The sequence below is a fragment of the Zalophus californianus genome, chromosome X (genome assembly GCF_009762305.2).
Source record: "Zalophus californianus isolate mZalCal1 chromosome X, mZalCal1.pri.v2, whole genome shotgun sequence".
Lineage (NCBI taxonomy): Eukaryota > Metazoa > Chordata > Mammalia > Carnivora > Otariidae > Zalophus > Zalophus californianus.
In genome coordinates this window covers 47,842,007-47,868,025 of record NC_045612.1, presented here as the reverse complement: position 1 = coordinate 47,868,025, position 26,019 = coordinate 47,842,007, and the positions used below count along the sequence as shown (strand labels likewise).

Here is a 26,019-nt window from a genome sequence, read left to right as displayed (position 1 = left end):
TGTGCTGGGGGACGTTTGACAGCATCTCTGGCCTCTACCCACACTAGACGCCAGTAGCACTGCCCAATCATCCCTCAGTGATAACAACCAAAAATGTCTCCAGATATTGCCAAATGTCCTGTGCAAGGCAAAACTGCTCCCCAGTTATTCAAATACTGTCTTCTTCATGAAGCCTACCTTGAGCCCTTTTAAAATTATAACCCATGCTCACTTTGGAAGCACCTATACTAAAATTGAAATAATACTGAGATTAGCATGGCCCCTGTGCAAGAAGGACATGCAAATTCATGAAACATTCCATATTTTTATCATCTCAAAGGATAAACACTGACAAAATCTGTTACTTATAGAATCATGATTTAACTCCCTACCTCTTCTCTAAATAAGCTTACTTAATATTTTTAAGTTCTAGAACAACAACAAAATTACAACCTAGGCTTCCTCCAACCCTAGAATTTCTTATCCTCCTGATCCTGCTGTACTTTTCCTGTGGCACTTGTTTTAATCTGGCTGGGCCCCTATAACAAAAATACTGCAAACTGGGTGACTTATAAAAAGAGAAATGTATGTCTCACAGTTTTGGAGGCTGGGAAGTCCAAGATCAAGATGCTGGCAGATGCAGTGTCTTACAAGAATGTGTTTCCTCACATTCCCTGCATATTTTCAAACCACAATGCTCTGAAACGGGAACTCAATCACAAAACGAAATTTGGAAAGAACTCAAATACATGGAGGCTAAAGAGCATCCTACTAAAGAATGAATGGGTCAACCAGGAAATTAAAGAAGAATTTTTAAAAAATTCATGGAAACATGAAAATGAAAACACAACTGTTCAAAACCTTTGGAATGCAGCAAAGGCGGTCCTTCGAGGGAAGAAAATAGCAATATAAGCCTTTCTCAAGAAACAAGAAAGATCTCAAATACACAAGCTAACCTTACACCTAAAGGAGCTAGAAAAAGAAGAGCAAATAAAGCCTAAACCCAGCAGGAGAAGAGAAGTGATAAAGATCAGAGCAGAAATCAATGAACTAGAAACCAAAAAAAACCAGTAGAACAGATCAACGAAACTGTAAGCTAGTTCTTTGAAAGAACTGATAAGATCGATAAACCCCCGGCCAGACTTATCAAAAAGAAAAGAGAAAGGACCCAAATAAATAAAATCATGAATGAAAGAGGAGAGATCACAACCAACACCGAAGAAATACAATCTTAAGAACATATTATGAGCAACTATATGGCAACAAATTAGGCAATCTGGAAGAAATGAATGCATTCCTAGAAACATATAAACTACCAAAACTGAAACAGGAAGAAATAGAAAACCTGAAAAGGCACATAACCAGCAAGGAAATTGAAACAGCAATCAAAAAACTCCCAACAAACCAGAGTCCAGGGCCCAGTGGCTTCCCAGGGGAATTCGACCAAACATTTAAAGAAGAATTAATACCTATTCTTCTGAAGTGGTTTCAAAAAATAGAAAGGGAAGGAAAACTTCCAAAGTCTTTCTCTATGGGGCCAGCACTATCTTGATCCCAAAACCAAAGACCCCACCAAAAAGAATTGCAGACCAACATCCCTGATGAACATGGATGCCAAAATTATCACCAAGATACCAGCCAAGAGGATCCAACAGTACAGTAAAAGGATTATTCATCAGGACCAAGTGGGATTTATTCCTGGGATGCAAGGGTGATTCAACATCCGCAAATCAATCGAGGTGATACATCACATTAATAAAAGAAAGGACAAGAACCATATGATCCTCTCAAAGATGTAGAAAAAGCATTTGACAAAATACAGCATCTTTCTTAATTAAAACTCTCCAGCATGTAGGGATAGAGGGAACATACCTCGATATCATAAAAGCCATAAACAAAAAGCCCACAGCAAATATCATTCTCAATGGGGAAAACCTGAGAGCTTTTCCCCTAAGGTCCGGAACAAGACAGGGATGTCCACTCTCACCACTATTGCTCAACATAGTACTAGAAGTTCTAGCCTCAGACAACAAAAGAAATAAAAGGCATCCGAATCAGCAAAGAAGAAGTTAAACTCTCACTCTTGGCAGATGACATGATACTCTAGGTGGAAAACCCAAAAGACACCACCCCAAAACTGCTAGAACACATACAGGAATTCAGCATCATGGCAGGATATAAAATCAATGCACAGAAACCAGTTGCATTTCTATACACTGAGAAAGAAGAAAGAGAAATCAAGGAATCGATCCTATTTACAATTCAACAAATGAATAGATAAAGAAGACGTGGTGTATATATACAATGGAATATTACTCAGTCATCAAAAATAATGAAATCTTGCCACTTGCAACGATGTGGATGGAACTAGAGGGTATTATGCTAAGCGAAATAAGTCAATCAGAGAAAGACAATTACCATATGATTTCACTCATATATGGAATTTAAGAAACAAAACAGAGGAGCATAGGGAAAAGGAGGAAAAAATGAAACAAGATGAAACCAGAGAGGGAGACAAACCATAAGAGACTCTTAATCATAGGAAACAAACTGAGGGCTGCTAGAGGGGAGGGGGGTAGGGGGATGGGGTAACTGGGTGACGGACATTAAGGAGGGCACTTGATGTAATGAGCACTGGGTGTTATGTAAGACTGATGAATCACTGAACTCTACCTCTGAAACTAGTATTACACTATATGTTAATTAATTTAAATTTAAAAAAGTTAAAAAATTAACAAAAATCTGTTTCCTCCCTGGCAACCATCTCTTCCTTGTAACTTCCCATGGAGGAAAGGACAAGCTAGCTCTCTGGGGTCTCTTTCATAAGGGCACTAATCCCAATCATGAGGGCTCTGCCCTCATGACCTAATCACCTCCTAAAGGCCCCACCTCCTAATACTATCACCTTGGGTGTTAGGATTTCAACATATGATATCTGGGGTGACACAAACATTCAGACCATAGCCACACTTATCACCTTCAAACATACCATATAATTTACTTTATTATGGTTTTTTTCCTGCTTTTTAAAATTTTTATTGTTATGTTAATCACCATACATTACATCATTAGTTTTTAATATAGTGTTCCATGATTCATTGTTTGTGCATAATACCCAGTGCTCCACGCAGAACGTGCCCTCTTTAATACCCATCACCAGGCTAACCCATCCCCCCACCCCCCTCCCCTCTAGAACCCTCAATTTGTTTTTCAGAGTCCATCATCTCTCATGGTTCGTCTCCCCCTCCGATTTCTCCCCCTTCATTCTTCCCCTCCTGCTATCTTCTTCTTCTTTTTTTTTCTTAACATATATTGCATTATTTGTTTCAGAGTACTTTATTATGTTTTTTAAAAAATCTATCTCCCTGACTAAAATGTAAGTTCTACAAGGGAAGGGATATTTCCTTCATTATTGCATCCTAAGCACCAAGAAGAGTAGTGCCTGGCACTTGTAGGTACTCAATAGCACTTGTTGAATTAATAAATGAAAGGGAGAACAAAGATAATGATAGACAAGAGCAAAACTAAAATCACAGAAGATGGAAAGCAGACTGAAGTGATAACTGAAGCAAGATGAAGGAAACTACATCCAGATTGCCTATAAAGGGGGACCTGATGAGATATAAGTTTTTTTTAAAGATTTTATTTGAGAGAGAGAGAATGAGAGAGAGAGAGCACATGAGAGGGGGGAGGGTCAGAGGGAGAAGCAGACTCCCCCCTGAGCAGGGAGCCCGATGTGGGACTCGATCCTGGGACTCCAGGATCATGACCTGAGCCGAAGGCAGTCACTTAACCAACTGAGCCACCCAGGTGCCCCACTCCATACAACCCTGGGAAGGCTCAAACCTGAAGGTGCCAGTAAGGCACAAGGGGGAGCCTGTGTGGCTCAATCGGTTGAGCCTCAGACTCCTGATCTCGGCTCAGGTCATGACCTCAGGGTCTGAGATGGAGCCCTGTATGGGGCTTCGTGCTCAGCATGGAGTCTGCTTGTCCCTCTCCCTCTTCTCCTCCCTCTGTGCACTCTCAATTTCTCTCAAATAAATAAACAAAATCTTTTTTTTAATTATTTATTTATTTAATTGACAGAGAGAGAGACACACACACAGCGAGAGCAGGAACACAAGCAGTGGGAGCAGGAGAGGGGGAAGCAGGCCTCCTGCTGAGCAGGGAGCCCGATGTGGGGCTCAATCCCAGGACCCCGGGATCATGACCTGAGCCGAAGGCAGATGCCTAACGACTGAGCCACCCAGGCGCCCCAACAAAATCTTTTTTAAAAAGAGGGTGTAATTGAAAGTCTAGACACAAAACTGGTAAATATCCTCATCCTACCAAGAACATCCATCTTCCTGTAGCAAGAGACTGGAGATCTTTTTCTCAGGAGAAAATGAACCCACAAAAGCACTGAATTTGGAGATACCAGGCACTGTTAAGAGTGACAGAGGGGTGGAAACAGGAAGATTCCATGTAAGCCTGCATTCTAAACGGTAGGAATCCCACCACTTTCCCACTCTTCAATTCTAAAAGGCCAGCAGCCAGGCAGGAAACTTGGAGATAATTCTCTCAAGAAACCGAATAGCTCCAGGGTAAAGATCACCTGAGACAAACATATTACATAACCACCAGGAGTAAAGCCAAGAATCAACAAACCCACTCAAGCTGAACTGCCAATCAGGTTTTTAAGGCCTCACTCTTAAATATGAATAGTCAGTCAAGTATCAACAGCTGTTTGGTTAAAGTCTCCAGTGTGGGGGCGCCTGGGTGGCTCAGTCGTTAAGCGTCTGCCTTCGGCTCAGGTCATGAGCCCAGGGTCCTGGGATCGAGCCCCGCATTGAGCTCCCTGCTCGGCGGGAAGCCTGCTTCTCCCTCACCCACTCCCCCTGTTTGTGTCCCCTCTCTCGCTGTGTCTCTGTCAAATAAATAAATAAAATCTTCAAAAAAAAATTTAAAAAAATAAATAAAGTCTCCAGTGTGAAAGACAATGACCAAAACAGGAAAAAAATTCCTGAAGGAACAGACGATTCAAAGAACAGAAAAAAATACATACGCACACAAACACATACACACACTACATTACTTTTATATTACTAAAAAAAAGAACAAGATGTTATACAAAAGGATCAGAGAACAAGAAAAATCTTTTGAAATTTAAAGGTAGGATAGCAAAAAATTTCAATAAAGATGTTGGCTTTTTTAAGATTTTATTTATTTGACAGAGAGAGAGAGCACACAAGCAGGGGGAGCAACAGAGGGAGAGAGAGAAGCAGGCTCCCTGCTGAGCAAGGAGCCCAATGTGGGGTTCAATCCCAGGACCCTAGGATCATGACCTGAGCCGAAGGCAGGCGCTTAACCGACTGAGCTACCTAGGCGCCCCTAAGATGTTGGCTTTTATATCAAAAAAATTTCACGGAAAGGAAAACAAAAGGGCAGAGATAGAAAATAGAAGAGGAATGAGCAGCAGATTACAGACTCAATCCATGAGGTCCTAAATTCAAATAATAGGAGATATTAGGAAAATATTGAAAATGAGGGAAAGGAGGTAAGAAATAATACAGGAAATTTTCCCACATCTGAAAGTATTAGCTTCCAGATTGGCAAGTCCTAATTTGTACCCACCACAATGAATGAAAAAAAAAAAGGCCCACTGGGTCATGAAGTTTCAGAGATAAAGAGATAAAGCTTCTAGAGAAAAAGAGGAAATTACCTACAAAGGATCAGGACTTAAAGTAGCATTTAGACTCACACAACACTGGTGGCCAGATGACAAAACCATATCTTCAAATTTATAAAGGCAAATTATTCAAACCCAAATCTAGAAATCTAGAAGAAGTTTCAGTCATATGTCAGGAAAGAAAAGACATTTATAGACATGAAAAGACTCTAAAACTTTACCTCCTAGGCACACTTCCTCAGGAATCTAATGGAGGTTGTACTCCAGCCAAATGGGAAAGGAAAGACAGGAAAAAGGAAGACAGGAGAGTAGCAAAAGGAGTCCTGGGATAATAGCCATGCAAAAGACCCTGAGAGCCTAGGATGGAAGATTCCAAGAAAAAGGTCTTCAGGGAAAAAAACTGAACTCAAGTTGTTGAGCATATGGAGAAGGCAGATAAATGTTTGACAGAGCTCTTAGAGCACTTGAGAAAAAAAATTAGCAATAGGTTCACAGAAAACTAAACCAATGGAAAAATGAGGTAATTATCCATGCCAATAAAAAGTTATAAATATCCATCACACCGAATAGGACTATGCAGCTATAAAAAAAAAAAAAACAATTAAGTGCAGGGGCACCTGGGTGGCTCAGTCGGTTAAGCATCTGCCTTTGGCTCAGGTCATGATCCCAGAGTCCTGGAATTGAGCCCTGCATTGGGCTCCCTGCTCAGCAGTGGAGAGTCTGCTTCTCTCTCTCCCTCTGCCCCTCCCCCCGCTCGCGCTCTCACGCTCTCTCTCTCCCTCACTCTCTCTCAAATGAAAAAAATAAAATCTTTTTAAAAAATGAAGTGCAATATTATGTGAAAAAAGTCAGGTGCAGGGGCGCCTGGCTGGCTCAGTCAATAGAATATACAACTCTTGATCTCAGGGTTGTGAGTTCAAGCCCCACATCGGATATTGAGATTACTTAAAAATAAAACCTTAAAGGAACACCTGGGTCGCTCAGTCGGTTAAGTGTCTGCCTTCAGCTCAGGTCACAATCCCAGGGTCCTGGGATCGAATCCCGCATTGGGCTCCCTGCTCAGCGGGGAGCCTGCTTCTCCCTCTCCCTCTGCTGCTCCTCCTGCTTGTGCTTTCTCTCTGACATATAAATAAAATCTTTAAAATAAATAAATAAACAAAACCTTTAAAAATTGTTTAAAAAAATGGGTGCAGAACAGGGTCCATATTAAGCTACCTTTTAGCTAAGAAAAGCTTATTTTTTTAAAAAAATATGCAAAAACAAAACTTGTTACTTATAGAAGGAGGGAGGGAACTGGGTAGAAGGGACAGAGATAAAAGCTAGACCTCTATAAAGGTACCTTTATTATGTAGATTTGACTTTGGAACCATGTAAATACTTCACAAAATTGTAAAATAAAATTTAATAAAAATGAAAAAACTCAATCCCTAAAATTTGAAAGGAAGCAAAATAAAAAAAGTAAAAAAGAACCTGTGCATCAAGTATCAAGTTAGTCTTAAAAAAATTTTTTTTATTTATTTAAAGAAAGAAAGAGAGAGAGAGTGCAAGTAGGGGGAAGGGGCAGAGGGAGAGGGAGAGAATCTCAAGCAGACTCTGCGCTGAGTGCAGAGCCCAACATGGGGCTTGATCTCAGGACTGTGAGATCATGACCTGAGCCAAAATCAAGAGTGGGATATTTAACCTACTAAGCCACCCAGGCACTCCAAGTTAGTGGCTTAACCACAAAGAGAGGTAGTATTTAAGTGGCACAATGATGTGACAAAAAGGAATTGGATATAAATCTTAAGCTCTTTTCAGTTATCAGTTGTTGGTAATAATATTGGTACTTATGTTCTGAAATTATAATACATACAGTAGGATATATATATAGTAGAATAGAATAAATAATTATGTTAATGTCAGGACTCAAATTTTCATTGTAAGACAAAAGATAAAAATATAAAAATTAAAGGATTTCAGTAAAAGTTCTGTCATTCCAAATTTAATTTTAATATATCACTCTGAACTAATATTTTCTCTTTAAGAAAATATTCCCTGGCTCTGTCCACTAGAAAGGCCTTGAAGCATTACCAACCCACTATAAGTAAGCACCCCTAGCACCCATACCGTGCCTCCAAATGCCATTTCCCGCTAAAAGAGACAAGGATTCCTTGAAGAAATGGTTGATTCCCAGTCTCAGGCAGAAAAGACTAGATGTGCTAGAAATACCTTATCATTCCAGAACTACTAGGGCCATCCTAGGGCTGAGACAACTTAAAGCAGTTCCAACTGGCTACAAACAAAACAATTTGAGTACCAAAAAATAATAGTAAATTCAGGGGACTAAAACATATCAAGGATGTTAAAAATCCATGATTTCGGGGCACCTGGGTGGCTCAGTGAATTAAGCGTCTGCCTTCGGCTCAGGTCATGATCCCAGAGTCCTGGGATCGAGACCCATGTCAGGCTCCCTGCTCAGTGGGGAGTCTGCTTCTCCCTCTCCCTCTGTTCTTCCCCCCGCCAGCTTGTGCTCTCTTGCTCTCTCTCTCAAATAAATAAAATCTTTAAAAAAAATCCATGATTTCATGATACTGAAACAAACAAATTTAACTGATCATCTTTTGAAGAAGGTGAAAGAACCAAGGATTTACCCTGTCTTGATTGTATCAGTACATCAGGGTAACCAAATAGCTGATAAGAAAAAGTTATTTTTAGAAGAATTCTAACTAATAAATGAAGACATGATAGACTAGGTAATGATCACCAATGACTGCGAAAACCATTAGGTGAAAACCTGACAGGAAATTTTTTAATGAGTGGATCAGGCTGATGACACTGAATTCACAATTCAATCTTAATATCACCAAAAAAGAGCCCATCAGACATATACACATTAAAAATATTCTCACCTCAAGTTAAATCTGAATCTAGTCATCTAGATCTACCAGTTTATAGGAAATACAGGGGACAGAGGAAGAACATTAAATGACATCATGAGAATTCAATCAGCAAAATCCAGAATAAGAATTTCCACAGGAAAACCAACCAGTTTCTTCAAAAAATAAATTGCAAGGACAAAAAAATTAAGAGGGAAGGATACTTACAAATTAAAAGAGAATGAAGAGACATGTTAATCAAATGCAATGTGCATACCTTGTTTGAATCCTGATTTAAACAAACCACCTACAAAACTCGAACCATTTATGTGATACGTCAGTGTCAAACCTGAATATTTACTGGATATTTGATATTATGGGACAAATGTTTATTTCTGGATGTAATAATGGTATGAAGTTATGTTTAAAAAATTAGGTTCTTTCTTTTAGAACTCACACTGAAGTTTCACATTTTATATGATATAATGTCTGGAATTTGCCTCAAACTAATCCAAATGGGTTGGTGGAATGTGGGGTGGGTAAGAGTATAGATAAAATAAGATTGGACACATACTGATAGTTTTTGAAGCTGGGGAATGGGTATATGGGGTTCATCACACCATTCTTTACTTTTATATGTTTGCAATTTTTCACAATGTAAAATGAAAGGAAAATTTGTACAATAAAGAAAAATAAAATCTTAGTACATGTACTTGGCTCAGGAATGAATATCTACGTAGTCATAACAATAGAAACACTAAATACTAATTTAACCAAGAATTGTGCTATAAAAATAGAAGAAGGGTAGTTTGGGAAGAGAGACAAAGTAAGGGAGAGAAATTCTTATATGCCATAACTGGAAGTCAACAAATAATATGTAACTTGGATAGAGCAAAATACATCAGAATAATGTACTATTTAGAAATACAGAACACCAGAAGAAATAGCTAAAATAAATGCTGTGGTTTCTGGAAAGCAAGACTCAAGAGCAAGGAAGGGTAGGACAGAGAAACATCACTTTTCCTTACTAACCTATTACTACTATTTGACTTTTAAAACTATGTACTTGTATTGTTTGATAGTATTTTATTTATAGACTGCTTCTTAGGTCTTGGTGCTCTGGCTGTCAGCTCCCATAAAATTCATATTTTGACTCAAGACTCAAGAGTAGATATTTAAACCTCAAATCAGGGCAAACTAGGGTTATCCTATCATCATAATGGAATGGACTGTCACTACCAGGAACAGGGAGAGAGATGAAGGTATTAAAGAAGTGAAAACAACCTAGGGCTATACATAAAGTATTATTTTTATTACAGTTGGCATCTGGCCTGTATTTGAGTACCTACTGGATTGAATCTTAGGTCCCAGCACAAATTTTGCAGGGAAAAGGAATTCGTCTGGGTAGATGTGGAGGGTAAACAATTTGCCCAACAGAAGCTGGAAGGGCTAGAAACTTGGTTAAATATTGCAAAGAGGTATCCATTCACCAAACATTTGCTGAGCACCACTCTGTGTATGAATCTATGCTAAGTGCTGGGCTACAAAATTAAATAATATCCAGCTGCTACCTCCCAGTCTCATGTGGGAAGCACCAATCAATGCACAACAATGCAATATGGTGTAACAAATGCAACAACAGGAGATAAGCAATGGGAGATTAGACTAGAGTACAGAAATGCGGACTCCCTAATCAGACAGAGGCATCAGATAAGGTTTTCTACAGGATCTAATGTTTGAAATGAATCTTTGAACATAAGTAGAAGCCAGGGGCAGAAGAGTGAGGGCACTGTGGAGAAAGGACAGCCTCAGGCAGGAGCGAGATAGCTCGGTAGGATAACTTGAGTTCCATACCAACAGAAAGAGGAAAGCAGGTGAGGATGTGGCAGAAGATGAGGCTAGGGACCTTCTCATGAAGATCTGTCAGTGCAAAGATAACAAATTTAAGCTTTATTCTAAAAGCTATTGGGTAACTACTGAAGAATTTTAAGCAAGATTGTGGTATGATTTTATTTGCACTTTAAGGACGCCTCTGGCTGCAGTGTAGAGAATAAACCAAGGTAAGGGGTTGGAACTAGTGAAACCAGTTTGGAGGTTATTGTAGTAGTTTAGGCAAAAGAAGATGGTAGCTTGGAATTGAGTGATGGTGGTGGTGGTAATGGTGGTGGAAATAGAAGAGGGGGAGTCAAGGTATTTTTAGGAAGGAAAACTGACAAGACTTGGAGACTGATTAGATGTGGCTGAGGAGGAAGGTGGGGATTAAGATAGAGGAGTCTAGGATGACATGTCTCTAGTACATGGTACTACCATTTACTAAGGTGAGAAAAAAGAAGCATATTCTGAACGGAAAGAGGATAAATTTGGTTTAGGGCAGTGTTTCTCAACTGGAGGCAACTGTGCCGCCCCCCCCCCCAAGAGACATCTGGAGACAGTTCTGGTTGTCATGACTAATGGCACGTAGTGGGTAGAGGCCAGGGATGCTGCTCAAGTCCTATAATGCACCTAACAGCTCCACACAACAAAAAATGATCCAACCCAAAATGTCGATAGTGCAGAAGCTGAGAAACCCTGATCTAGGGCAGTGCTGATTTGAATCTGTAGGCCAGTTAAGTAAGGAAGTTCAATAGCCCTTTAGAAATGTACCTCCTAAACCTCAAGAGGGAACCAGAATACAAATATAAGTTTAGGAGTTATCAATTTGTAGGTGGTCATTCCAGTCACCAACTATACTTGGGTGCAATCTCCCATGAATGTATTTGAAAAGAAGGCCAAGGACAGAGTCCTGGGGGATACCAACACTTTAATAATAGGAAAGGAGAGGAGAAAGAGATCCAATGGGAAAGACTTAGAAGTGGCCAGCAAGATAGGAGGAAAACCATCAGAGAAAGGAATCACAGAAAGCAAACAAAGAAAATGTTTCAAGGAAGGAAATAAGAAAAATAAGTGGTGTCAAAGGCAGAGAAAAGTTGAGTAAGTTAGGGAAAGTTTCCATTGGATTTGGCAAAATAGAGTCACTGATGACTTTGACAAGATCAATTTCTATGGGGTATTAAGGGCAGAAGAACCATGAGATTTTTTTTTAATGGGAGATATTTAATATGTTTATGAACTTAAAGAAAAGAGCCAATAGGGGTCACAGGGAAGGAGGTACAGAAACAGGAGAAAGGGCGCCTGGGTGGCTCAGATGGTTAAGCATCTGCCTTCAGCTCAGGTCATGATCCCAGGGTCCTGGGATCAAGTCCCGCATCAGGCTCCCTGCTCGGAAGGGGGCCTGCTTCTTCCTCTCCCTCTGCTGCTCCCCCTGCTTGTGCTCTTTCGCTCTGTCAAATAAATAAATAAAATCTTTAAAAAGAAACAGGAGAAAGAGGGTATGTAATGAAGAAGCAAGGATCTAAAGGAGGGAGGAGATGAGTCCAACATGGTGTTTCAAGGAAGGATAGGAAGGTTGGAAGACCAACCGCCTCTTTCACTGAAATAGGAGGAAAGGAGGGATAAGATTTCAGTGGAATTGGTAGATGTTAGGAGAAGAAGCTAAGAAAGTTCTCATGTGATACCCTTAACTTTTCAGGGAAGAATGAGGTACAATCATCTGCTAAGGGCAAGAGAAGTGATGGGGTAGGGAATTGAGGAGATGTAGGGTTTAGAGAAGTTACTGAAGAGAATGGGAGAAGAAACTGATGAGGCCCATGTAGGAAGACTTCTGGAGCACAATTCTACAAAGGAAGCTGCATCCTAGAAGCGAAATCCTAGAGGTCAGGATGTGTCCTATTAGAAGGCACCACCCAAGTGTCAGGAACTTAAATCATTAGGAGGGTGGGTGCTCATAAGAACTAACAGGGAACAAGACGGTCATTTGCGAGTGCTGTTCAGTCCTCATGAGCAAGGCTTTTGACTTGTTTTCTTAAGTTCTACAAGGGCAGGTACCATGCCTATTTGAGTCATCACTGGATCCCCAGCACCTGGCACAGTGCCCAAACACATAGCAGGCACTCAGTAAATAGTAGGTACATGAAGAAAGAAGGATATAAAAATGTCTTACAGGCCAACCTCATGATGTAGATGCCTTACCACTTACATCTCCCATGATATTTCTCAGTTCTGTTCTGCCGAAAACACTAGCCTTCCAAATATTTCAGACACTTGTCACCTGTTAGACTGCCCTCACCAGTACCTCTTTTTCCTAATACTTCCTTCCTGTTAAATTCCTTGGATGCCTGACATGAGCAATAATGGATGAAGTTCTCTCTCCTGCTCTCCACTGTCCCTGAAATGAAACACCATCAATGTTCTCTCTGTGTTACAAGGTATGCTTTCAGAACAGAGTCCCTCCTCCCCTATAGCACCAGGGGCCGCTCCATTATTAAAATGTCAGGGACACTACTGTTACAAACTGCAATGTCTAGGGTTATCTTCAACCAGCCCTTGTTTCTCATTACCTGTGCCACTTGATTGTGTTTCTCAGGGATGTTTTTCAGATGGTTAGACTGTACACAGACTATGCTTCTGTCTAAAGAAAGAAAACGAATTTGCTTTATATGGTTTTCTTGATGAAAGGTTATTTAGAAATGTCTGGCCATTCAAATCCCCTCCTTCAGAGAGGCATACTCAGATTTGAAGAAGTACCTAATTCAAGCTCAAGGCCATTTTTCAGAGAAAACCTGTTTCCTGGTCTAGCCATTTCAAAGCTGATTCTTAATAGAGCATAGAGCTAGTCTGCAATATTTTCTCTCATGCCTCAGATGCACCAATATGACAAGATCTGCTTTCTGTTCAGATTTTAAGAGGAAATAAAATGTAATGGGCTTTGTTTTTGTTACTGAATAATAGAACACTGACGTCATATACTCATTTAATTCAGCACACAGGGGGGAAAAAGCCAAGTGCCTGCCCTAATGAACTGCAGTTTAAGGCATATGGGTATTAAACAGTGTGACTAATATAAAATGATGGTGTTTCAAGTGGATTTATTGAAAATGGGCAAATGGAAAGTTCAGGAATGGAATCTGGGAATGGGTACTGGGATTAAGTCTCAGAAATACACCACTGTGAACTCCCTTACCACCACTCACCTCCTCTACCAATTACTTTAAGGCAGATTTATCACAGAAAGTCTAGTTTTCAGGGATATGGAGATATGAAATAGAAAAGGTGACTCTCTAATAAAGAGACTCCTCCCAGTACAGAAAAGGAGCATAAAATGATGATGATGATGACAATGGTGAGTGGGCAGTGGCAACAACATTAACATTTACTAAGTGCTAACTGGGGCTCAGGCATATGACTTTTCGAGGAAGAAAGGGTGAAAGTTGTGATTCCTAGTGCTATGTGACAATGACTACCCACCAAAAAGCACCCAAAATTAACTTTGTGATCACATTCTGCATCAAAGACTTCTCCTTCAAGGCTGCCATATTTTCCACTCCTCTCTATCCCTCCCCCCCGACACTGTTCCTATACCTTCCCTCTCCTCTCAGCCCTTGGTTTGCTATTTCTACTAGTCATGGCCTTCAACTGACCTCTCCAAGTTCCCAGGTAGTACCCCACAGTCTTCGGATTGCCATCTGGACCTCGGTTCACAGAGAAGGTGGACTTATTTCGGTAGCCATTGATGACAGGCTAGAGAAGGCGGGGCAGAAGAAGCACAGTAGGACAAATGAAACCAAAGAGAACAGCAATAAAAGGAACGTAAGAATGTTCTCTGGATGAGGACAAATAAATGGCACTTTCTTGGAAGGTATGACGTTTGTGAAAGTCCATAGCTGAGATCAAGACACTCCACAGGCACTTCATAGTGGAAAGGAGTTTCAATCTTGCCATGAAGCAGGGGTCAGCGAACTTTCTCAGTAAAGAGCCAGATAACAAGTTATTTTAGGCTTTGCAAGTCATATGGTCCTTGTCACAACTACTTAACTCTGCCATGCAGTGCAAAAGCAGCTAGGGACAATCCATAAACAAGCAAGCTCAGCTGTGTTCCAATAAAACTTTACAAAAAAGCAGGGGTGGGTGACAGATACGGCCTAAGGGCCATAGCTTGCCAACCTCTGCCATAAATTAAATTCTGTCTCTCTGAGGCCTCATTCAGCTTCCAAAGTCTGAAATCTTTCTACAGAGGTAATACTGTAGTGGTTGAGAAAGTGAGCTTTGCATCAAATAGACCTGAGTGTGAACCTCAGCTCTGGCACTTTCTAAATGTGTGTCCTTGGGCAAATTACCTAATCTCTCTGAACCTCAACATCTTCATCTGTAAAAGATAGTACCTACCCCTCAGGGTGACTATAAACAGTCAATGATGATGCATGCTAATCACTTAGCACAGACAATGTGCTAGACAATGATGCATGCTAATCACTTAGCATAGGGCCTGGTCTCCAGAAAGTGCCCAGTAGGTACTGGCTGATATTATTAGCTATTAAGGGGACTTAGTAGATAAAGGATAGGGAAGTAGTGGCTTACAGAGGGTATAATAGGATGGAGAAGACAAGAAAGCCCCTCAGCTTTGGGTGCAGATGTTGTCACATTGACTCCATTGAGTTTTTGGAGGTAAGACTCTAGTCTCCGTAAAATTCTCTTCTGAGCTTCAAATTTTACCTACAAAAGAATATACGTAATTAAACAAAGAGACTTATGCAGTATCACCTCGAAAAATGGAAAACAAAGAGGAAAAGAGAAGGTTGTCCCACAGAATCTTGGGTCATGGTCTTAGCAGATAAGGAACCCATAATGATGGGACAGCAATAGACCTAAGAAGGTATTGGGAGAAAGGTTAAAAGTGAGCTCTTGTGTAAGCTCTTCATTTTAACCGGTCTTTCAGATTGAACACCCAAGCTATAGGTCAGTGCTGTGATAATGGAAATGTTTTATGTTGGTATTATATGCCATATAATATGGTAACCACTAGTCACATGTGGCTAATGAGCACTTGAAATGAGGCTCATGTGACAGAAGAATGGAATTTTTTTTAAAGACTTTATTTATTTATTTGACAGAGACAGACACAGCGAGAGAGGGAACACAAGCAGGGGGAGTGGGAAAGGGAGAAGCAGGCTTCCCGCCAAGCAGGGAGTCCAACTCGGGGCTCGATCATCATGACCTGAGCCGAAGGCAGACACTTAACGACTGAGCCACCCAGGTGCCCCAGGAACGAATTTTTAATCTCATTTAATTTTAGTTAATGTATATAGTTAGTTGCCTCTGCTATATCAGAACATACGCATTTCTACGCAATGCTACGCAAAATCACATGAAAGAAATCACAGGGCATTAAGAGTTCACTTACCTTGATGAGCACTAACAACTAGAATTGTTGACTCACTATAATGTACACTGGAAACTAATTTAATATTGTATGTTAACTATACTGGAATTAAAATTTATTTTATTTTTTTTGTTAAGGATTTTATTTATTTGACAGAGAGAGACACAGCGAGAGAGAACACAAGCAGGGGGAGTGGGAGAAGGAAAAGCAGGCTTCCCGCGGAGCAGGGAGCTCGATGTGGGGCTCAATCCCAGGACCCAGGGATCATGACCTGAGCCGAAGGCAGACGCTTAACCGACTGAGCCACCCAGGTGCCCCATGGAATTAAAATTAAAAAAAAAAAATCACAGGGCTCATGGGAAAAATGGGGTTAGGCACACAACATTCCAAAACTTTATAGTATCACACATAGAAAGGATAGGAACCTAACAAAAAGAGTAATAGTTTTCCACATTCAATGGCTAAGAAATGGGGCGCCTGGGTGGCTCAGCTGGTTAAGCGGCTTGGGTCATGGTCTCAGGGTCCTGGGATTGAGCCCTGCATCAGGGCCCTGGGATCGAGTCCTGCATCAGGTTGCCTGCCCAGTGGGGAGCCTGCTTCCCCCTCCCTGCCCCTCCTGCTGCTTGTGCACTCTCTCTCAAATGACTAAATCTTAAAAAAATAATAAAAAATTAAAAATTAAAAAAAATAAAAGGTTAAGAAATTTATAGATAGATACTACAATAAGAATGGCACTTTACCCTGACAAAGACCTGAAGTTTGCTTGTGGAAGTGGCTGTCCACTTGGGAATGATCCTGAAGTGGTGAAAGGAGGGTTATGTGTCACACACAGAAAGATCTAGCAGCAGACGTGGATGAGCGTGGCTCATACCACACTCAGTGAACTGCGGGAACCTGTAGATGCTTGAAGCATGTGTGCGTGTTCATTTTATGCATTCTTATGCAGCACGGTTCTGCTGGGTACAGTTTGCTTCTTTCATCTGGTGTTTCTCGTGGACAAAAAAAAAGAAATCACTGCTAAGCCAACGTGAAATTTGCATTATGTTCAAATTGTTCCTTAATCTATCAATCCCTTGGGGCGCCTGGGTGGCTCAGTTGGTTAAGCGACTGCCTTCGGCTCAGGTCATGATCCTGGAGTCCCGGGATCGAGTTCCACATCGGGCTCCTCGCTCGACAGGGAGTCAGCTTCTCCCTCTGACCCTCTTCCCTCGAGTGCTCTCTATCTCTCTCATTCTCTCTCTCTCAAATAAATAAATAAATCTTTAAAAAAAAAATCTATCGGGTGCCTGGGTGGCTCAGATGGTTAAGCGTCTGCCTTCGGCTCAGGTCATGATCCCAGGGTCCTGGGATCGAGTCCCGCATCGGGCTCCCTGCTCCTTGGGAGCCTGCTTCTCCCTCTGCTTCTCTCTCTCTCTCTCTCCCTCTCTCTCTCTGTCTCTCATGAATAAATAAATAAAATCTTTAAAAAAATAAAAAATAAAAAAAAATCTATCAATCCCTTGGAACAAATTTGTGTTTTTAAAACAAGCATTACAGCAGAATTGACTGTATTTAAAATCAAATAGCCACATGTAGCTATAGTGGCTACTGGGTTGTAAAGTGCAGCTATGTATAAAGCAGCAAGAGTACTTGCTACTCACACATACGGAGAATAACAAAAAAGCAAGGGAGAAAGGAAACAGGCATTTCCCAGTATGTCTCCAGAGTTTGGAAGACGTAACAGGTGTAAAGTTAAAATTTCAGATTCATATTACTCAGCCACCAAAAAGAATGAAATCTTGCCATTTGCACTGATGTGGATGAAACTGGAGGGTATTATGCGAAGCGAAATAAGTCAGGCAGAGAAAGACAAATACCATATGATTTCACTCACATGTGGGATTTAAGAAACAAAACAGATGAACAGAGGGGAAGGGAAGGAAAAATAAAATTAGAACAAAACCAGAGAGGGAGACAAACCATAAGAGACTCTTAACTCTAGGAAACAAACTGAGGGTTGCTGGAGGGGAGGTGGGGCGGGGGATGGGGTAACTGGATGATGGGCATTAAGGAGGGCATGTGATGTAATGAGCACTGGGTGTTATATGCAACTATCGAACCACTAAATTCTACCTTTGAAACTAATAATACAGTATATGTTAATATAAAAAACTAAATACATTTGAAAAAAACTTTTCAGGGCACCTGGGTGGCTCAGTTGGTAAGCGACTGCCTTTGGCTCAGGTCATAATTCTGGAGTCCCAGGATTGAGTCCCGCATCAGGCTCCCTGCTGAGCAGGGAGTCTGCTTCTCCTTCTGACCCTCCCCTTCTCATGCTCTCTCTCTCTCAAATAAATAAGTAAAATCTTTAAAAAAAAAAACAAAAGAAAAAAGCTTTTCATTAGCATATTGATTTTAAGCACCTGTTGGGGGATCTGGGTAGAGCTGTCCAGTCAAGCTCCCTACAAGTCTGGCACCATTCCCCCTGATGGAACTGCGGAGTGAAAACATAAGCTGGGTACCAACCTTGAGCTGTTCCTCATAGCTCAGCCTCCAGAGTGGCGTCACAACATCAGCCAGCCTTAAAAAAAATAGTTCAGGCACTTCATTCATTATATAAATATGTACTGAGCACCTACTATGCATAAGTACTTCCTGCCACCATTTTCTCTGGCATTTTACTTATTCAGAAAACCTAACTCTCATGCCTCTGGGGAGATACAGTCTGGGAGAAGAGCCCATTTTGGTGCTGTCTACTTAACAAAGCAGAACAGATGGGCAAACTTAATATAAGAAAAATCCAGATTTATCAGGAGGTAATTAATCATATTACAAAAGGCTTCACTGTTGGGTTCCTTTAAATAGCTCACCTCCCTAATGCTTTTAAAATATAATTTGATTTAGAAAATACATTTGTTGCATAAAATGAGGTATATTTGTGTTTGCATGGCTGCAACGGGACTATTCATTTTTAAGCCATCTGATCGCTCTCTGGATTCCTGGTTTTCAGCATACCTGCCCTGGACCTTTATAGAGACAAGGTCCCAGTTTAATATCTCATTTCTGTGAAAAACATACTTAGAGGCAAGGAGAATATGCCATCACAAAGCATCTCCACCAACATTCTTCAGGTGTCTTCAAATTTGCCCTGGGTATCCTACCTCAGGCACCCCCTTGACCCCTTGCAATGCCACATTAGTTACATCAGGAATACAGAATTTTAGGAGACCCAGAGATTCAGACTTGCTAATGGGAAACAATATCCGCCTGGGTCTTACCTTTCCTGCCAGGAACCATCAAGTGGTCCAACATGGCTTGGTTTCTTCTGACTTTTCTGTCTTCTTTGACACTTCTTGGGTATCACATTGGTGAAGTTTCCCTCACATGCTGAGCCCAAAAAGAGCTGTGACCAACCTGGAGGCTTTGTGGCACACCAGGGGAGCGATCCTGGTTTGGGGAGGAGACCCACCCTGGAGAGGAAACATCTCGGGCTATGCATTGGGACTCTTCTCTTAATCCCTGCAAACCACAGAAACACCTGCATGAAAAGTGAACAAACAGAAGTTGGGAAACAGAAGCACAACTCCCAAACCCCTGCATTCATTTACAAACCCTTACAAAAGCTCAGCACCGAGCACAGTGCCTGGCACAGAGTCAACACTTGGTAAAAGCAGGCCTGCTGAATGGAACTGAATTACTGCATGTCAGGTCCTGGCTTAGGTTCCCAAAATAAAAAGATGAGGAAAATATACTCTTTGTTCTCCAGGGAAGAGTTCAACACTCTAGATACACTTCTATAGCTAGTCCCTCTCTATATTCTACCCTCCCACCCAAAACCAACCAGTCAACTACTATTTAGTACGTGCTAGACTATGTGCAAGACACCGTGCCACACAAGATTACAATCTAATTGAGAACATCAAGTGCAGATGCAGAAAAAGATGACAATAAATAACACAATGTGCTTAGTTCCTGACAAATGCTCAGGAAAAGCTTCCCAGAGCAGGTAAGCCTTGCACCAGAACTTAAAGGATGGCAGGGAGCTGAAACAGATGGCTAGACCAGTCTGGCTAAAACAGTAATTCATTTTGGGGAACAGAGGAAATGAGGTTGAAAAGTTACATCAAAGTGAGATCTGGAAGAACTTTAATGCCTGAATAAAATATGGACTTTATTATGAAAGCAACAGTGAGCTGATGGAGGCTTTATGTAGAGAAATAAAGATGAAATAGGGAGGTTAATGAAAAGCAAGTTCAACCACAGGGATGTCCACTCTCACGACTGCTGTTCAACATAGTACTAGAAGTCCTAGCCTCGGCAATCAGACAACAAAAAGAAATAAAAGGCATCCAAAGCAGCAAAGAAGTAGTCAAACTGTCACTCTTACCAGACAACATGATACTCTATGTAGAAAACCCAAAAGACTCTACCAAAAAATTGCTAGAACTGATACAGCAAGAGGGGCCTGGGTGGCTCAGTTGGTTAAGCATCTGCCTTCGGCTCAGGTCATGATCCCAGGGTCCTGGGATAGAGCCCCGCATCAGGCTCCCTGCTCAGCAGGGAACCTGCTTCTCCCTCTCCCTCTGACCCTCCCTCTTGTTCATGCTCTTGCTCTCTCTCTCTCTCTCTCTCTCTCAAATGAATAAATAAAATAAAATAAAATAAAATAAGACAGTCTCTTCAACAGATGATGGGAAAATTGGGCAGCCACATGCAAAAGAATGAAACTGGACCACTTTCTTACACCATACACAAAAATAAACTCAAAATGGATGAAAGACCTAAATGTGAGACAGGAATCCATCAAAATCCTAGAGGAGAACACAGGCAGCAACCTCTTTGACCTTGGCCGCAGCAACTTCTTGCTAGACACGTCTCCAAAGGCAAGACAAACAAAAGCGAAAATGAACTATTGGGACATCACCAAGATAAAAAGCTTTTGCATAGCTAAGGAAACAGTAAACAAAACTAAAAGGCAACCTACACAGTGGGAAAAGATATTTGCAAACGTCCTATCAGATAAAGGGCTAGTATCCAAGATCTATAAAGAACTTATCAAACTCAACACCCCAAAAATCCAGTAAAGAAATGGGCAGAAGACATGAACAGACATTTCTCCAAAGAAGACATACTAATGGCCAACAGACACATGAAAAAACACTCAACAGCACTCCACATCAGAGAAATACAAATCAAAACCACAACAAGATACCACCTCACACCAGTCCAAATGGCTAAAATTAACAACACAGGAAACAACCGATGTTGGCGAGGATGCAGAGAAAGGGGAACTCTCTTACACCATTGGTGGAAATGCAAAGTGATGCAGCCATACTGGAAAACAGTATGGAGATTCATCAAAAATTTGAAAATAGAGCTACCCTATGACCCAGCAATTGCACTACTAGGTATTTAGCCAAAGGATACAAACATAGTGATTCAAAGGGGTACATGCACCCCAATGTTTAGAGCAGCAATGTTCCACAATAGCCAAACTATGGAAAGAGCCCAGATGTCCATCAACAGATGAATGGATAAAGAAGAGTGGTGTATATATACAACAGAATACTACTCAGCCATCAAAAAGAATGAAATGTTAACATTTGCAATGACGTGGATGGAATTGGAGGGTATTATGCTAAGCGAAATAAGTCAGTCTGAGAAAGACAAATACCATATGATTTCACTCATATGTGGGATTTAAGAAACAAAACAGATGAACAGAAGGGAAGGAAAAACAAAATAAGATGAAAATAGAGAGCAAGGCAAACCATAAGAGATGCTTAACTCTAGGAAACAAACTGAGGGTTGCTCGAGGGGAGGTGGGTAGGGGGAAGAGGTAATTGGGTGATGGGCATTAAGGAGGGCACTTGAAGTAATCAGCCTGGGTTTTAATATGCAACTGATGAATCACTAAATTCTATCCCTGAAACTAATTAAATTGAACATATCAAGAATTTAATAAAATTCTATTATTCTGATCTAATTCTAAATCAGTTCTAAATCAAGAATTTAATTAAAAAATAAAAACTAAAAAGAGGGAAAAAAAGCAAGTTCAGGGGCGCCTGGGTGGCTCACTGTGTTGGGCATCCAACTCTTGGTTTTGGTTCAGGTCATGGTCTCACGGGTCATGGGATCAGGCCCTGCATTGGCCTCTGTACTCAGCGGGGAGACTGCTTGAAGATTCTGTCCCTCTGACCCTCCCCTTGCTCACACATGCTCTCTCTCTCTCTCTCTCTCTCTCTCAAACAGATAAATCTTAAAAAAAAAAAGCAAATTCATGTTTGAGACATGTGTTTGCAATGGTAAGGAAAATATCCAAATGGAAACATCTAACAAGTAGAGAAGCAGTACTATGAGTCATGAGAGAGGTCCGGGTTAGAGATTTGGTTGAGTGTCTATAAGTACAAGCGGTAAGATTTTTTTTTTTAAAAAAAAGGAGCTTTCAGTAAAGAGAAGAGCAAAAGACCAATGACTACACCTGGGAAAAAGACAGTATCTGGAGAACAAGAAGAGATGCTGGTGACCCAGGAGAACATGGAGCTTAGAGGCCAAGGAAGATGCTTTTAGGTAAGACACCGACATATCCAGTAAGTCAGAGTCCAAAGAAAGAAGTGAAATAAGGAAGGAGTAAGTGGCAGATAGGAGGGACAAATGAAGGTTTGAGATCTTAGGCATGGAGACCCTAGAGTTAGGCAGACCTGAGTGGTCCCCTGACTCCACCACTTACTACTTAGGTGGCCTTTGGCAAGTCAATCATTCCCCATGACTTTCCTTTTTTTTCATCTGTAAAGTGGAGATAATAATAGTACCTACCTCATATAGTGGTTATAAGAGTTAAATAAAGGATAATTAATAAAAAGTACCCAGCAGGGCGCCTGGGTGGCTCAGTTGGTTAAGCAACTGCCTTCAGCTCGGGTCATGATCCTGGAGTCCCGGGATCGGGTCCCGCATCAGGCTCCCTGCTCGGCAGGGAGTCTGCTTCTCCCTCTGACCCTCTTCCCTCTCGTGCTCTCTATCTCTCATTCTCTCTCTCTCAAATAAATAAATAAAATCTTAAAAAAAATGTTTAAAAAAAAAAGTACCCAGCAGAAGATTAAATAGAGCTGATGTTTGTAAAGCTCTGAGCACAGTGCCCAGAACCTGGTGAAAACTTAGTTAACTGTCATGATGCTTAAAGACAATACAGGACTGGGTGGGGTGGGGGTGGCAATATTGACAAAGGGGAGCATGGGGCGGGGGAGGGGAGGACAAGTAGGAGTAACTATAAGGCAAAAGCTGAAAGAGTCAGAACAGGTGAGGGCCTCACTTTGGAAAGAGGAAGGAATCCCTTTGCCTCCAACACAGGACTCGGTGTTGGTGCCTATTTACTTTATGATGTCTGATCACTGCTGTGTAACCTGTTTGGGTACCAAGGACACGTGAATGGACTTGGCTGGACACCTTAATGATGAGCTGTGAAATTACCTTTTTGCCCTTGTCCTCTACCTTGGATTACATCCCAATGTTAAGTCATACCTTAATTCAGAACACACACACGCACACATACATACACACACACATACACACACACACACACACGCTTCCAATGTATGTAACCGATTTATTAACAGAGATTCTTCCATGGCTTCCTCTTATTACTGAGAAATTAGTATGCTGTGACCACTGGGTAACTTAAAGGATGCTGGTATGGGTGCTATAGTATTTAGCCCATATACCACTTTGTGTGTTTACAAAATACTAAAGAACATAACTGTCACAACATGGAAGCATTTGCAGGGGATCTTCAGAAATTTCTAACAAAACATACTTAAGCTGTCTCAAAATTGAGGTGTTAATAGATAGCACCCTCTACACAACTCCCAGGAAAAGGCAAGTTATTAAGAACATGGGCTTTGGAGCCATATTCTAATCTCAGCTCTGCTGCTCACTAGCTATGTGACTTTGGGCAAGTTACTTAAAGCACTATGAATGTCAGCGTCATCATCTATAAAAATAGGACTAGTACCTTTCAAGGTTATGCTAAGAATTAAACAAGCTCGGATGCCCGGGTGGCTCAGTCGGTTAAGTGTCTGCCTTCGGCTCAGGTCATGATCCCAGTGTCCTGGGATCGAGGCCGGCATCAGGCTCCCTGCTCAGCGGGGAACCTGCTTCTCCCTCTGCCTGCCACTCCCCCTGCTTGTGCTCACTCTCTCTCTCTCTCTCTGATAAAGAAAAATCTTAAAAAAAAAAAAAGAATTAAAGGAGCTCAAATATATGAAGTGCTCAGGATGGCACCTAACACAGTAGGCATTTGACATGTGTCACTGCCCCTCCTTAGGCTCTGATTCGAAGCGCATCACTTGATTTCTTCATGCCTCGACGTGTCTGACCTGCAAAACTGGCGAAATGTAATAAAGCCTGTGAGTGCCGTTAGGATAAGTAAAATTATGTGGGAAACTTATAAAACAAAACACAAACCAAAGAACTTTCATAACATTCTGCATTAGTGCCTGCTGGAGTGTGGTGAGCTTAAGGCCTGCCCCGGACCACCTATGAATACTATCAAAAGTGTGTGATCTGTGATAAACATTTTTCTAAAGTGAGACAGAAGTACGTATTTGATATGAAGAAAAGCAAAAGCCAGAGAGAGGAAATGAGTGAAGAGGTAGGAGACAAAAAATAAGGAATGGGCAGAATGGGGGCAGACTGCAGGGGGAGGGTGTGCTGCAGGCCCATTTAGGCGTTGGCAGAGGAGGGACAGGGGAGCTGAGGGCTGAAGACAACTATCTGTACCCCACAACATTCAGACTTTTTTTGAGTGTGTGGGTCCTCTCACTGGTGAATGCCACCAGGACTGTGTTCTACTTGCCCTGTATCCCAGCAGTAGGCTCTTGTGCATCTAGGTTTCTTCCTCCAAATTATCAGGTTTGGTCTAAAATAGGACCCCACTATTGCCAACCGGTCACCGCTCCTGGTAAAGACCCTTTCATCATATTTAGTAATTTCTGAAGTGAAATATATTTTTCAAGGCAGCATAATAATACCAAAGTGAATTATGTTTCTTTGTTTCTTGATGTCAGAGGGGGCAACTGCCCACAGAAAAGACTAGTTTCTTTTCAGAGGTTTTCCTGTTTTAAAATAAATGCTTCGGTTAAAAAAAAAAAAGTGTGTGACATCCGCTCAGTTTCTCCTATAGGAATTAATCGGAAAGGGACTCAGGGTCCAGAGCTGCTAGATAGGAAGGAAGGCTAAATCTCTAGGGCTGGAATAACTAACCTGCCTGAAATGCTCAGAGATTCCAATCTGAGACTATGTGGTAGGTCTGATCCATGTGGGGCCAAAGAGCTTCTTGGAGCAAAATGTTAACCCCCAGACAAGGGTCCTGCTTACACTCTCTGTTCATCCTTCCTTCAGCTGGCCTGGCCCCACACACGGTTCTTGGCTAGAGAAGATGGACATAAAGGTGTATTGCTGAGTCCTCGCTGCAATGCACGCTCCATCAGGTCCTTCCCCCACCAGAGCCCCTCACCAGCCCCTCCATCCCCCTCTTCTCCGGGCAAGTTCTATCCACCGTGTCTGTGGGAAAGACTATCACTGAACTTGGGCCAAGGGAGGGCTGAGGTCACAGCACGGGCGGACGCAGGGCTGGCCGCAACCTTGCACAGCCAACATAGGTCAGGTCCGCGCGTCCCCCACCTCCGCCGGCCTCCTCAATTCCCCGCCACGCAGGCGGACTGGCTCGCTAAGCAGTTTTCTCTTCAGTACGGGTTCAGTCGGGCTTTCCGAGCTCTCCACGTACCCCCCCCCCCATACCTTTGCAACCAATAAACCCTCTTACAAACCTGAGGCGGCCAACGAAAAAGCCAGCGGCCGGCCTGGATCTCTGCCGCTGGGGCGAGTCACTTCCTGGTGCGCACGGCGGCTCGACTCCCGACGCACACGCAGCCAGGCCGGGGCAGGCGCGACGGGACGCGGGGCTCCTCCCAGGCGCGGGTCAGCCGGGCCTGCCCCGGACAGCCAGTTTCGGGGAGCTCTCCTCCCTACCCTAACCGGGCGCTTCTCTAGACAGCTTCCTCCAAATCACTCAACGCCCTATTGCCCCCTCCCCTCCCCGCCCCAAGGCTTCTCCCCAAGGTCCCCACTCCTTCCCTCCTAGCGACCCCGCCCACCGCCTGCTCTTCTCCCGGTCCCATTGGCGGACCTGGATAAACCTCAAAAATCACGAAGAAATTTGAACTACAGCGTGAATAGCGCTACCCATCGCAGGGGTGCTTGCGATTTAACTCAACCAAAATTATAGG

General features: G+C 42.0%; 1 protein-coding gene and 1 non-coding gene across 6 annotated transcripts in view; one reads left to right on the top strand and one right to left on the bottom strand.

The window, feature by feature from the left end:
- TRMT2B (tRNA methyltransferase 2 homolog B) overlaps positions 1-25,796 on the bottom strand; it is a 52,489-nt gene extending 26,693 nt beyond the window's left edge. For 3 of the 5 annotated variants that reach the window (XM_027608205.2, XM_027608204.2, XM_027608203.2), the window contains exons 1-6: positions 25,561-25,796; positions 19,015-19,274; positions 18,263-18,317; positions 14,956-15,090; positions 14,019-14,118; positions 12,939-13,009 (exon numbers count right to left, since the gene is read on the bottom strand). In XM_027608205.2, the coding sequence (XP_027464006.1) occupies positions 12,939-13,009; positions 14,019-14,118; positions 14,956-15,090; positions 18,263-18,317; positions 19,015-19,235 (582 nt within the window). In that variant the 5' untranslated portion in view covers positions 19,236-19,274; positions 25,561-25,796. Of the gene's footprint in view, positions 1-12,938; positions 13,010-14,018; positions 14,119-14,955; positions 15,091-18,262; positions 18,318-19,014; positions 19,275-24,994; positions 25,161-25,560 lie in introns of all 5 variants that reach the window. The other 2 variants (XM_027608206.2, XM_027608207.2) reach the window with 2 other exon arrangements.
- LOC113931617 lies at positions 204-307 on the top strand. The gene has a single exon (XR_003522783.1). It is a non-coding gene; the product is annotated as a U6 spliceosomal RNA (small nuclear RNA).
- Positions 25,797-26,019: the final 223 nt, after the last annotated feature.